The following is a 13,074-nucleotide window of genomic DNA, read 5'->3' as shown; positions in this document are numbered from 1 at the left end:
CACTGTCCAGTACGCAATCAGGTCAATATTGATCGCCTACTCTTTGGGGCTACATAAAAGCCGTTACCAACCTTTCTTCACTTCACACTATTCTCTCTCATTCTTGAAACCGAATCTGAAGTTAAAGGCTGAGGGAAAATGGCCCATTACCATGACGACGATGGAAAGGTGAGACACCCGCTCTTGAGAGGAGGGAAATGGTAGATGGATATACACACATCTGCAAGTATTTCCTTACATATTCTCGAATCCACACTCAGTTGGCATGCTAAGTAGCTGCCACTTCCTGCCTGGGAATCATGGTGCCTCGGCTCTGTCCCTCCATGGCTATGGATTCAGATCGGAGTCCTCTTGGAGACCCAGACCAAACCAGAGTCCTGACAATCAGGTCACTTCTATGGACTAGTCTAGCTGATATTCTGCAAGATTCTTGTCTGTAGGAAAGGAAGGGCTTGTGGATCTTTTTCTCCTAATACAGAGGACCGAGGAGTGCTATGGACCCACTGACAAAATTCACATTACCTGTGTTACCCACAAAAGGGTAGAATTCTGGGCTTCATCTCAAACAGTCAGAATCAGGGTCCCTCCAGCTGGGGTCAGAAGTCTATAGTGTGTGTGTGTGTGTGTGTGTGTGTGTGTGTGTGTGTAGAGTAATGTGTGTGTGTGTGTGAGTGAGGTCTGAAGTCCATTTTGTGTGTTTTCCTCATTCACTGTCTTAGTTGTTTGAGGTAAGGATTTTCACTGGCCAGGAGTTCACTGTCTTGGCTGGGCTGGCTAGCCAGTAAGCCCTAGGAATCCTCTTACAGGCCTTGTCACCATGAGCAGCCTTTTAAAGATGGACTCTGAGAACTGAACTCAGATCCTTATGCTTGGGTGGTAAGTACTTTATGAACTGAACCATTCCTCCAAACTCCTAGAACTTATACTTTAACTAAGTTTATGGACAGTGCAGGTTCCTCCTAAAATTTAAACCCACTTCCCTGAGTTAAGACTGATGTGCAAATCCAACAGATCAACGGCTTTCTGTGGGAGAGGTGTCAGAATCAACTAAATCAAGAAATGTTTTCCTTACCATCTCTGCATTTTGCTTTGTAGGTTATAATAGTGTTCTGAAAAACAATTTCAATAGCTGCCAACAATAAGATATTCATGGCACGAAGTTTAATTTATTTTGAAATGAGAAAAGGGTATCGTTTGCTCCTTTTACCTTAACGCACACGGCAGGGCACAGCAAGTATGGGCTTGTTGACTCACTTGGAGAACATAAGCAGCTCGCCCTCACTTCTGGAACCTAACAGCAGCTTTGGGATCGGGTTAGAGAATGATTTCTGCTCTTTCCTCCTTGCTGCACACTTCTCACAATGCTGGGCCGGCGACATTGTAGTAAACGACCCTTAGGTGTTAGCCAGGGCTATTCTTACCTTCCCGTGAGTGGGGCCAAAGGACATCTGTGGTTAGGTTTCATTTGCTAAATCCAATTTCATTTCAAGGTCCAGAAAGACACTTTTAGTAAACTTTCTTTTTTAGTGCAGCTGTCTCTAACATACGGGCTGTCTGTCTGTCTGTCATCTGTCTGTCTGTATGTATGTCTGTCAACATCGCCCTTTATGTAACCGCGGCACCGTCAGACCCTGTAATCACCTTTTGAGTTTTCAGGGATTCCAGTGTGGCCTCAACTCCTAGATGCCAATATGTCCTTTCTGTTTCCTTTCCTTTACTAAAACCAATGAAGCAACATTCTAGAGAGAAACCAGAAGACTGAGGAAACTGCGAACAGGACAGAATGCTTTTCATGATGTTCCTCGCTTCTGAAGCGACTCTGCATATACCATGTTTCTTCCCAGCCTAAGGATTTCTACTGTAAAAACAGTAGAAATTGCTTTCTTCTTGCTGTGACCAAGTAAACAGGGATAAGCTCGTTGCTTGGAAACGGACTGACCTTGTATTTTGTTCACCTTCCAGAGCTTCTGGAAGATCTGAGTCCTGCTTGTTTGGAAGGCGCCTCTTCCTCTTTCTGCCTTTCTCAGGCCCTTGTGTGTTCTCATTGTTCACATGTTCCAGCTCCTGGGTGTCTGCATTGGCACTGGGCTCCTCTTACCTACATCGTACTTTATTTTTAATTGTGTGTAACTGTGTGTGCATGTGTGCGGGGGTGCAGAGGCTTGAATCCCCCTGTAGCTGGAGGTGACAGGTAGTTATAGCCAACTAGACATGGATGCTGGAAACAAACTTGGCCCTTTTGCCAAAGCTCCAACAGCCCCTATTTGTAGAGCCATTCTCCAGCCCAGCTCTTGATTCTTTATTTGGCTTTTTGCATTCTCTAGAGAATTGATCTGTTACTTAGTCTACCTCTCAAAAATAACCAATTAGTTTTTTTTAATTGTGTTCAATGGATTCTTATCTGATTATTAATCCACCGCTAGAATTTTTTATGTGTCTACATGAAGTATGCATGCACATGTGTAGGCGTGTGTGTGTGTGTGTGTGTGTGTGTGTGTGTGTGTGTGTGTGTGTGTAAGTGGAGGAGGGGATTGGACTCCAGTCGTGCTTGTGTGGCTTCTGAACCATCTCTATCTTATCCCCCCTTCATTAATTTTTCGAGCATTTGCTTGTCATTTGCTTCATACCCAATCATCCATTTCTCTTAACATATTAAATGTATTATTTTGCCCATTGCATCTGGTTCTACTAGCTCCTGGATTTACAGGTTAGACTTGGCTGGTTGTTTCTGCTACTTGTCGTCAATACTGGTGTGTACTCTCTGCTTTTGGCTGTAGTTTGCGTTCCTTGCAAATTTAGCTGTGAAGTTGCTTAAAAGACAAAGATAAGGATGGGGGCTTTTCGGCTTCTGCAGCTGCTGACCTGATGTGCAGTCATCTGCGAGGGCTCCTGTAAGTCAGGCTGCTGGCTTTAATTATGTGTTTGAGGTCTGATTTGCGTCCCATACGACGTATCTGTTTAACCACGGCTTTCTTTCTGAGCAGATTTTACAAGTCTGCCGATAGACCAAGAGGAGTCTAGAACGTGACAGACTGAAGGAAAAGTTGATGTGTGCCCAATGTGTGAGCAAAGACAGGGGCTTCGAATTGTTGAAAAGGAAATCAAAAAGGAGGCAAGACAAGCAAATGTAGAACAAAGACATGCTCGCAAGGGGTGCGGTTAAGGGGAGTGTCACCGGGGGAAGAGGGAAGTCACTTGCATCTGGCTGGTTCCATTCATACTCCAAGCTGGTTTGGAACACCATTTCCTTCTTGAAGCAATCCTTAGTCTGGCCTTGGTGTCCCTACCACATGTCCCCAGAGCTCACTCTACTGAACCAGTAGAGTGATCAATCCAGTCGAGTGATTAATGTTTAGCATAATGTAGTTAACACAATGTGTCACTGCTGACTTGTTTCTTTTTTTGAGTCTTCTCCTAGAAAGTGGTGGGGAACTCTTATGGGCTAAATCTGGCCCACGGGCTGTTGTCATAAATAAAGTTTTATTTGTACACAGTTGCACCCACTGGGGTGTGTATTTAGTTTCTCTTATGCAATAATGGCAGAGCCGAGTTGTTGGAACACAGCCAGAAAAGCCCAGAGTATCGACTGTTTGATTGTCACAGGAGAAGAATGTTTCACCGGAACATTTCTCCAGAGGCAGGGCACTGTCTGCCCTGTCTGCCCTTCCCTCTCTGAGCATGTCACACTGCTTTGTCAACTCCATGGCGCTAAGTCAGTGTAGCTCTACGAAGGCATGGAGTAGGTGAGGGGGGGGCCTGGAAAGGTGGCTCAGTGGTTAAGAGTGGTTGCTGTTAGAGAGGACCTGGGTTCAGTTTCCAGGCCCCATATAGGGGCTCACAATGCTCTGTACCTGCAGTTGTAAAGGATTTGATGCTCTCTTCTGGCCTCTGTGTCAGGCATGCATGTGTTGAATGAACATACATACATACATACATACATACATACATACATACACACACATACATGCAGGCAAAACATTCATATGCACAAAATGCCAACAACACATGCCATCTGGACGTAGAACTCACACTATTAAAATTGGTGGTGTGGGAGGAGACACAGCTTGGGGTTAGGTTTCTGCCTGAGACAGTCCAGTCTCGGTCCCCAGGCTGTCCCGCGAGTGACTTTGGACAGCTTCTTTCACATTGATAAGCCTGTTCATTTAAGCTACTGATTTTTTTTTTTTTTTTGGGCCAGCTCATAGAGTTGTTATGAGGAGTAGAAAAGATGACATCAGTCCCAGTGGGTGGAAAATTAGATGACAGAACACAATGTAACTGTGAATGTCTGGTAGTGGCCAATCCCTCCTGTCAGGGTCAGTGTGCTCTTCCCCTCACTCATTACAAGAGCCAAAGGGGAACTGTAGGGTAGATGGAGGGGACTGTAGGGTAGATGGAGGGGACTGTAGGGTAGATGGAGGGGACTGTAGGGTAGATGGAAGGGGCTGTGATAGAGGGTTAAATGCTTGGCAGCACATGGCTCTCATTTTGATTCTCTGCCCCCTAACAGTGTGTCCTGAGAAGGTAGCCTGACTGGTCCTGGTGTCTTCCTTATTCACTCTTGTGGAGATCTAGAGGAAATGGTGCATGCGAATTTCCTGACACGTATCAGGCCCTCAATGCGTGGTTATTGTTCTTAGGTTTGTTTTCAAGCCTAGCCCCCACAAAGCAGACCCTTCCAGTGTCTACAGCACAGTAGCGTTTCTGTCCAGTCCGTTTCAGATGCCTGTCAGTTCTCTATGTGAGCTTTCCCATCCTTATTCTAGAAGTCTCTGTGTACCTTCCTCCCAGTTTTCTATCCTGGGGCTTTGGTGAAGAGACTGGCAGGGAAATTAGCTTCTCCCTTGGCTTTTTTTTTTCATGATGAGTAAAAGATAAAAATAGCCCAGCGCCTACAGTTGGAGTCTCAGCGAGCTAACAGGTCACCCTTTCTTTTCACCATGGAGATGTGACGAGAATTTATTCTTCTCTTGAAATACCACTTAAAACATCCTTTAGGGTTTACTTTCAATAGAGTGCAGTCTCTGCCCTGAGTGTTAAACCTCTCTTCAGGATCACACAACAGCATAGTCTCGTTGTATATTTTGTAGATCTCATGCAACAAAGCAAACATAATACAATCTCACTCACACACACACCCAGTCACACACTCACACATATTCACACAGACATGCTACACACACATTTGCACATACTTACACACATTCACACACACATTCTCTCACACACTCACACACACTGTCACACACACATACATTTGCACAATCACATGCTACACACAGAGACTCATATACATACACTTAGACACACATTCACACACACATTCACACACATACTACACACTCATACTCACACACACACACACACACACACACACACACACACACACACCCCACATCACTGGCTGCCTCTAACATCATCTCTTCTTATTCTAACATTATCATCCTTCTTACCATTACTATGTATTAGGTCTACAAAGGTGACTCTAACATTGGTCATATGAGCACTTGCTTGTCTTTCTTGTATTATGTCATCATTCCTTCCCCTCTGCGAAGATTTTTATATTCACAATTGCCCAAGAAAACATTCAAGGAAGGAGAAACCTGGGTAGAGAATTTGAAAACTCTCCTTGGCAGATCTTAAGGAAACAAATAAATGGAGAGGGAAGAAAGGAGAGGGACAGAGGCAGAAGAGGAGGAGGAACAGATAGAGACCGATTTCCTTATCCACAATTCTTACTTACCACACTATAACTGAATTATGCTATTTAGATGCAAAGTAGATAAGCTTTTTTAAAATCGCTCTTGTCAGAGGTAGACATGGTTCTTAAATTAGTTCTAAGACCTGAGAGAAAACTCTAGTTGCTTTAAATTGATAAAAATCTCTTCTTGCTTTGCCTAAGATTATCCCAGTAGCTTTCCTGACATTAAATCTATTCCTATAGGATGCAAACAGGCGACACCAACCTTTGCTTTTAAACACTGAACAGAGCTGAAGTTAACAACAGTAGCAGTAACCTCAAAGTGTCTTCCTTGGCCGACAGGGTAAAGGGGTTCAGGGACTGAAGGACGGTTTAGTGGGGAGACCATGGAAGACAGAGCGCTGGAAGAAGCTACTAAAATAGGGCTCCGTGGAAAGAAAACTAGTGTGTGTTAGAGGGTTCTGCTGTTATGAGTCTTGCCAGACTATTGTAACGTTAGATAATATCTAATAAGAGGGGGTTGGTTCCTGTTAGCTCAAGGGTTTTTCTTTCTTTTACTGTATGAAAATTAAGTGAACTCCTAAGGTCCACGAGGCAACCTCAATTTTTTTCTTGTAAAGAATCCTTATTTTAAAAAGATTTACTTCTCTTTTGTGTATATGAATGCTTTGTTTGCTTGCGGTTTTGTGCAGCATGCGTGTGCCTGGTGCATGCAGAGGTCAGAAGAGGGCGCCGGATCCTCTGGAATTAGAGTTACAGACACTTGTGAACCACCGTGTGGGTGCTGGAAACCGAGCATGGGTTTTCTGAAAGAGCAGCAAGTGCTCATAACTGTCCAGTCATCTCTCCTGCCCTGACTAAAACTTTCTATAAGGAAAACCTAGACTCATGTGGGGAGCACTTCCTGTATGCCTCCATCTTCCCTAGACTCGTGTGGGGAGCACTTCTTGACACCTGAGAAGAACTAGAAGCTTGTTAGGGTGTTTTAGAACTCAAAACGATTTCCCCTAATGAACTAAAAATGACCTAACTTTCCTGAAATAGCCTGCCAAGGAAAAGTCTTGTGTCTTGGGCAAATCATCTGTGGCAGTGCACAGGGCACCACTGAATGCTGGGCTGGGTGTGGAGAGGATCCACTCTGCTCTCAGGATCCAGCACTGGGAAAACTGAGAGGTGTGCAATGGACTGGTGTGTCCTAATGAAGACAGGGCATTCCAGGCAGAGGGGATGGGTGTTGACACAGCTGATGAAAGTCACAGAAACGTGACATTAAATTCCTAGTCGTGTAGCTAGAGAAATGAACCGGTTTCTGCCTCGTTCCAAATCTAGAAAGTAAAAAGAGTCCACTGGGCAGCTCATCATTGTGTTATCACAAGGAGAGGCAGGGCTGCGGGGTAACAGAGTTGGTGTCAAAGCACTGCGGCTATCACATCTGGTCAAACATGCTAGATGGCAGTGCTGGCTCTCTTACTGATGACCACATGCCAGCCGTTTTTCTGGGTGGTTCCTTGCAACCTCACAAGTAAGCATTCACAATAGGTGCGGTCATCATCTCATTTTATAGATGGAAAAGGGAAGGAATGAAGAAAACAAAAACAAAAAACCCCACAGAACTCAGTGCTTGCCCAGGGGCCAAGACAGGCAGTTGGTTCAGGCTATCAGACTCCAAGGCACTGTTCTTAGGCCCACGTTACGGCCTCCCTGCTTCCAGAAGGTCATACACTCAGAATGATGAATCATCTCTTTCATGCTGTCTCAGGGCTGGTGATTAGATTCTAGAAAATCAGACTGAGCAAAGCCACCCGAACCGTTTGGGCCCCGGTTACACAGAGAAATGGTTCTTAACTTTTCATGGACCATCAACTCTTTTGTCACGGAATGAAATCTGTGTGTGTGCCCTAAAAACACCCACACCTGCTCTCACAAACACACGAAGATTTAGCTATAACTTCATGAAGTACATAGTTCTGCCTAACAAGCATCTACTGGGTACTCAGGAGTTTAACAGACTTGAGACTTGTGATGACCAAACCCCCTTTAGGGCAGCTAGAAATAACATTTGCAAACTTGTAGGCACAGGCATTCACAAGAGTCCTTTGAAATCTCAGAGCTCTTGCTAACATCATCTGTAGACAGTTTGCAAGTCTGAATCCCGGTACATTTCAAAATCCATCCAGGAAATGAGATTTGTCTTATACAGAGCCTGGTCAGGATTTGTTCAGAGTATGACTGTAGGACACAGGCGGTCTCTCTCCATTTGTGCTTTGCTCCTTAAGTTCTACAAACCTAAGGTATGGATGTCAGTGATGACAGAAATTCAAGTCAAGCCACTATTACCTGAGGGGAGACAGTTGGAAGCAAGCTCTCTTTGAACGGATGTTCCTTGGTCTTACCTGCCTGGGCTCTGGTTTGGAGTGTACCCTAGTTTATCTCTATCTGTAAGGACCCTTTCATGTGAAATGGGGCAAGTGATTGCTACTTGTCAGTGATAATTATAGATAACAGTTATTGAGCACATGTTTGCCCAGCACCCTCCCGGCTGCTTTATGCTTATTCCTTCATACTTCTCACATTGATTCTAAGAGGGAACATCATCATCATCATCATCATCATCATCATCATCATCATCATCATCATCATCATCATCGTGTAGATGGATAAATTTATATCCATTTGGACTTAATGGTAGCTCAACAAAGACGCTCACCAGGGCTGCCTCAATCAAAGCTCACCCTCTCCAAACGATGCCCTTTGTAAGCACTAAATAGTTGCCCTTGCTGTAGATCTCTACCTGCATTGGGCACAGTGAGGTTCCAACACTGGCCTCCTATTCTTTACGGAACTAGGGGAGGATGGACTTTGTTCTTATAGAGGCTTCATCTACTGACTCAGGCATTCCAGGCCAGACTTGGTGCCCCCACCTCAGGTTCAACGACCATGGTTGTTTGAATGAGAAGCCCCCCATAATCTTGTGCATTTGACTACTGGTTCCAGTGATGGGTGCTGACTGGGGAGTCTGTGGAGGTGTGGCCTTGCTGGAGGAAGTACGTCAGTGGAGGCAGGCTTTGAGAGTTTAAAGACTTGTGCCATTTTGAATTCACTCTCTCTGTCTCATGCTTGCTGATCAAGATGTGAGCACTTGGCCTCCTCCTCCTGCTCCTACGCCTTTGCTTGCCATTATGGACTCTTGTCCCCTGGACCAAATAAACTATGTCTTTTGTGATGGTCTGTATATGCTTGGCCCAGGGAGTGGCACTATTAGAAGGTGTGGCCCTGTGGGTAGACCCTCAACCTAGCTGCCTGGAAGCCAGTATTCTACCAGCAGCCTTCCGATGAAGATGTAGAACTCTCAGCTCCTCCAGCGCCATGTCTGCCTGGATGCTCCAATCTTCCTGCACTGATGATACTGGACTGAACCTCTGAACCTGTAAGCCAGCACCAATTGAATGCTGTCCTTTAGACTTGCCTTGGTCATGGTGTCTGTTCACAACAGTAAAACCCTAACTAAGACATCTTCTATAAGTTTCCTTGGTCACTAGAGAAGTAACTAATGTCAGTGGTTAGGTCCTTTTGAGTCTAACTCATTTCTCAGTAAACTCAGCCAACTCAAGCTTGCACGGGCGGCCAGTTTTCTGAGACGACGTCTTGCTGTGAAACCCCAGTTGGACTTGAATGAATGATCATTCTTCCTTAGCTGAGATTATACACAAGCCCTCTGACAACTGGCTTAGGATCTTACTCAATACCTCTGACCTCTCTTTCTCATGAGCCTTGAACGTTGTTGATCTAGGATGGTTACTTTCTATGTGGTTGCTGTCTTATTATCAACACGTTGTATCATGGGCTCTCTCTTTACTCTCTACACTCCATTTGTCTTTCTGGGATTCTCCCCTCTCCTGATTGATTGATTAATTGATTGATCAGTGTGTGTGTGTGTGTGTGTGTGTGTGTGTGTAGTATGTGTGTGTGTTCGAGTGCATGCGTGCTAGCATGTGTGATGGTCAGAAGACAGCTGGTGGGAGTTGATTCTTTCCTTTCCCCATATGAGTCCTTGGAGGCCACCATAATTGGTAGCAGGCACCTTTATTTGCTGAGCCATCTCACCAGCCATGGCTCTCTCTTCTCTGGACAGCCTATGCCTGTGATCTTAGATTGTGGCCATCAGAAGGCCCACCTTCCTGAGAAAACAGGAAGAGGACTTTTTTTGGTGGCATTAGAACTGAACCCACTCTTCCTGTCTTGGAATCTTTTGTGTGTTTTCATTAGCCGTTCTGTGTCATCCAGCAAGCAGAGGAGGTGGTTAGTAGCACTATCCATTCATTCATGACACATTTATCAAGCTCCTATTTAAGATCCAGGCAGTGCGCTGAGTGCTGGGGTTGCCATGGTGACCAGCATAGAACTTTCTCCTGCTTTCACAGTTTATTGCTTCAGGATGAATCACACACGAGGAGGTACTTGCAATACAATTTGATAAAGATTCTGAGGCAATATCAAATATCTTGACAATACATCAGAGGAGCCACCTACTCCATGTTTGAAAGGCTAAGACAGATTACCTGCAGGAGGTAACACGTGACAGATGCCTGGGAGAAATAAGGCATGGAAGAGGTTGGTAGTCGGGGAGTGAGAAGGAAGGGAGGTCTGAAAGGAAAGATGCAAGGCCTAAGGCAGAGAAAGTATCTGATCTACAATGGGTTCAGAATGGCAGCAGCAGAGCTGAGGTTAGGGGTAGGTCACATCTGCATGTCTGCTAGATGCCCTGTGTTTGCACAGGTCAAGCTACCCCAGCTTGAATATGTAATGGCAGAAGGTGGTGCTGAGGAGAAGAGTGCTCCCGTAAGGTGGAGATGATTTATATGCTCAGAGACTTTTGATCCTGGCCCCATCACCATCCCAGCTATCACAGGTGCTCAAGCATCCACGTCCTTTCCTCCCCTCAGTAGACTCCCGGAAGCTTAGGACAAGTCAACAAGTCAATATGATCCTTAACTGACATCATCTCGGCTGCGGCTACATCCAACTGCCTGGCAAGGCCACTGTTGCCACTAGAAACAAAGCTGGAGCTTGCCGAGTCCCCAGCCATCCCATGCCATGATGGCGGCGGCTTCCCCCTTAGGTGCAAACGTCACTGAAGCTTGGTGACCTTCAACCACGTGTCCCAAGCCACCAGGCTAGGCGTAGCAAGGTGGAATTGGGTCTGAACTGATCCCAAAGCTACCGTAACAACACAACAGCTTCTCCTTCTCTGCCAGCATTGGAGTCTTTAAAGAAACATGATTATTTCTTATTCCGTATTGCACAGCAAGTCGTTTCTTACTGGCATCCTCTTTCCCACATGAATGTTTCTTTAACAGGGTCTTGTGTATCTCAGGCTGACCTTGACCTGCTCAAGTGGCCTAGAATGACCTTGAACTTCTGATCCTGCTGTTTCTACTTCTCAAGTGCTACAACGGCAGGTGTGCACTGCCGTGCTCAGTCCGTGTGGTGCTATGGATGAGTGGAACCTAGCACAGTGCAGAACCAACACAGTGTGGAACCTAGCACAGTGCGGAACCAACACAGTGTGGAACCTAGCACAGTGCAGAACCAACACAGTGTGGAACCTAGCACAGTGCAGAACCTAGCACAGTGCGGAACCTAGCACAGTGTGGAACCAACACAGTGCGGAACCTAGCACAGTGTGGAACCAACACAGTGTGGAATCAACACAGTGTGGAACCAACACAGTGTGGAACCAACACAGTGTAGAACCTAGCACAGTGCAGAACCAACACAGTGTGGAACCTAGCGCAGTGCAGAACCTAGCACAGTGCGGAACCAACACAGTGTGGAACCTAGCACAGTGCAGAACCAACACAGTGTGGAACCTAGCACAGTGCAGAACCAACACAGTGTGGAACCTAGCGCAGTGCAGAACCTAGCACAGTGCGGAACCAACACAGTGTGGAACCTAGCACAGTGCGGAACCTAGCACAGTGCAGAACCAACACAGTGCAGAACCAACACAGTGAGGAACCTAGCACAGTGCAGAACCTAGCACAGAGCAGAACCTAGCACAGTGCAGAACCTAGCACAGTGTGGAACCAACACAGTGTGGAATCTAGCACAGTGTGGAACTTAGCACAGTGTGGAACTTAGCACAGTGTGGAACCTAGCACAGTCTACCAACTGAGCTACATCCCCAGGGCCCTATTGATCCTTGTTTTGAAGATGTTTTCAAAGATTCGATCAAAGACTTTGAGGGTGCATCTCTAAGAATCTCTTTCCTAGATAGACATAATTAAATCCAGACATGCTGAACTTTTGTATATGTCAATGATCAAGAGCTTGTCCCAGTTGACTACATCTGCAAGATTTAAGACCGCCTCCCATACCTCATGTTCTTTAAGGAAATAAAATTAATTTTGATGTTGGCTAATATCTTTAAATTCTCCTCAGAGGAAATGGTGACTTCTCATATAGAGATTTTTAGGCAATCCCCAGCATCGTAAATGAGAGCAGCAGGAGAGGTTTCCTGACACTCTACCCAGACATGCACTGTACGTGCGTGCACTGTACGTGCACTGTATATGCATTGCACTATATGTACTATGTGCACTGTGTGTGCACAGTATGTGCACTGTGTGTGCACTGATGTGCACCGTGTGTGCATGGTACGTTGTTTTCTGCTTGCTTTCATTTTCACTACCTTGATAACCACTTTAATGTTCAATATCCATGCTAAGGGGCTATTTAGATTTACGACTGGTTGCTCCTCTCAAACACCTAGCAACAAGTCTGGCGGATGCCAGCTGTAGAAATGGATGTGTTCATTAGCTAAGGCTCCCAGCTCCAGACACAGGTCTTAATAAATCACCATCCCTTCATTAAATGTCTCTCCATTAGAGGCTTAGCTCTCCCTGCAATCAAATGGCCCTGGCCCTGCGTTCCAGACAGTATTCTGGACCCTATCACCAATTACCCATCTCCTTCCTGGCAGCAAATAGAAAAGGCAATTTTCAAATTGTTTCCATGATCACAGAGCATTTTTCTCAGAAATATCACTTTTTAAAAAATGGATGTGGGAACATGGAAATATTTCCAGTTAATGCAGTCATGGGATTTTCTAGAAGAAAGCTGGTTTCCATGGTGGTCACTGTAGAGTTCAGAGTTAACAGACCTGCATGTGTATATAACTTTGCCTTTACTAACCATGTGAAGGAAGGCAAGCCGCTTCATCTTTGTCCACTCAGGTAAGAGAGTCAATCCACAGGGGGTTGACTACAGGGATGCTATAGGGACAGGTCACGTGTCACAGACAGGATGTAGCTTTGGAACAGGACGTTCAAAAAATATTATGAAGAGAGTTTGGAGAAGAGCTCAGGAGTTAA

General features: G+C 45.4%; 1 protein-coding gene across 1 annotated transcript in view; it reads left to right on the top strand.

The window, feature by feature from the left end:
- The first annotated feature begins 79 nt into the window (after positions 1-79).
- The window catches only part of LOC116895289 (uricase), a 34,827-nt gene continuing 21,832 nt past the window's right edge, over positions 80-13,074 (top strand). The window contains exon 1 of the mRNA XM_032896601.1: positions 80-168. Coding sequence (XP_032752492.1) covers positions 139-168 — 30 coding nt within the window. The 5' untranslated portion in view covers positions 80-138. The remainder of the gene's footprint in view (positions 169-13,074) is intronic.

This window comes from Rattus rattus, chromosome 3 (assembly GCF_011064425.1).
Source record: "Rattus rattus isolate New Zealand chromosome 3, Rrattus_CSIRO_v1, whole genome shotgun sequence".
In the NCBI taxonomy this organism is placed as follows: domain Eukaryota; kingdom Metazoa; phylum Chordata; class Mammalia; order Rodentia; family Muridae; genus Rattus; species Rattus rattus.
This window is presented reverse-complemented; position numbering and strand designations above follow the sequence as displayed.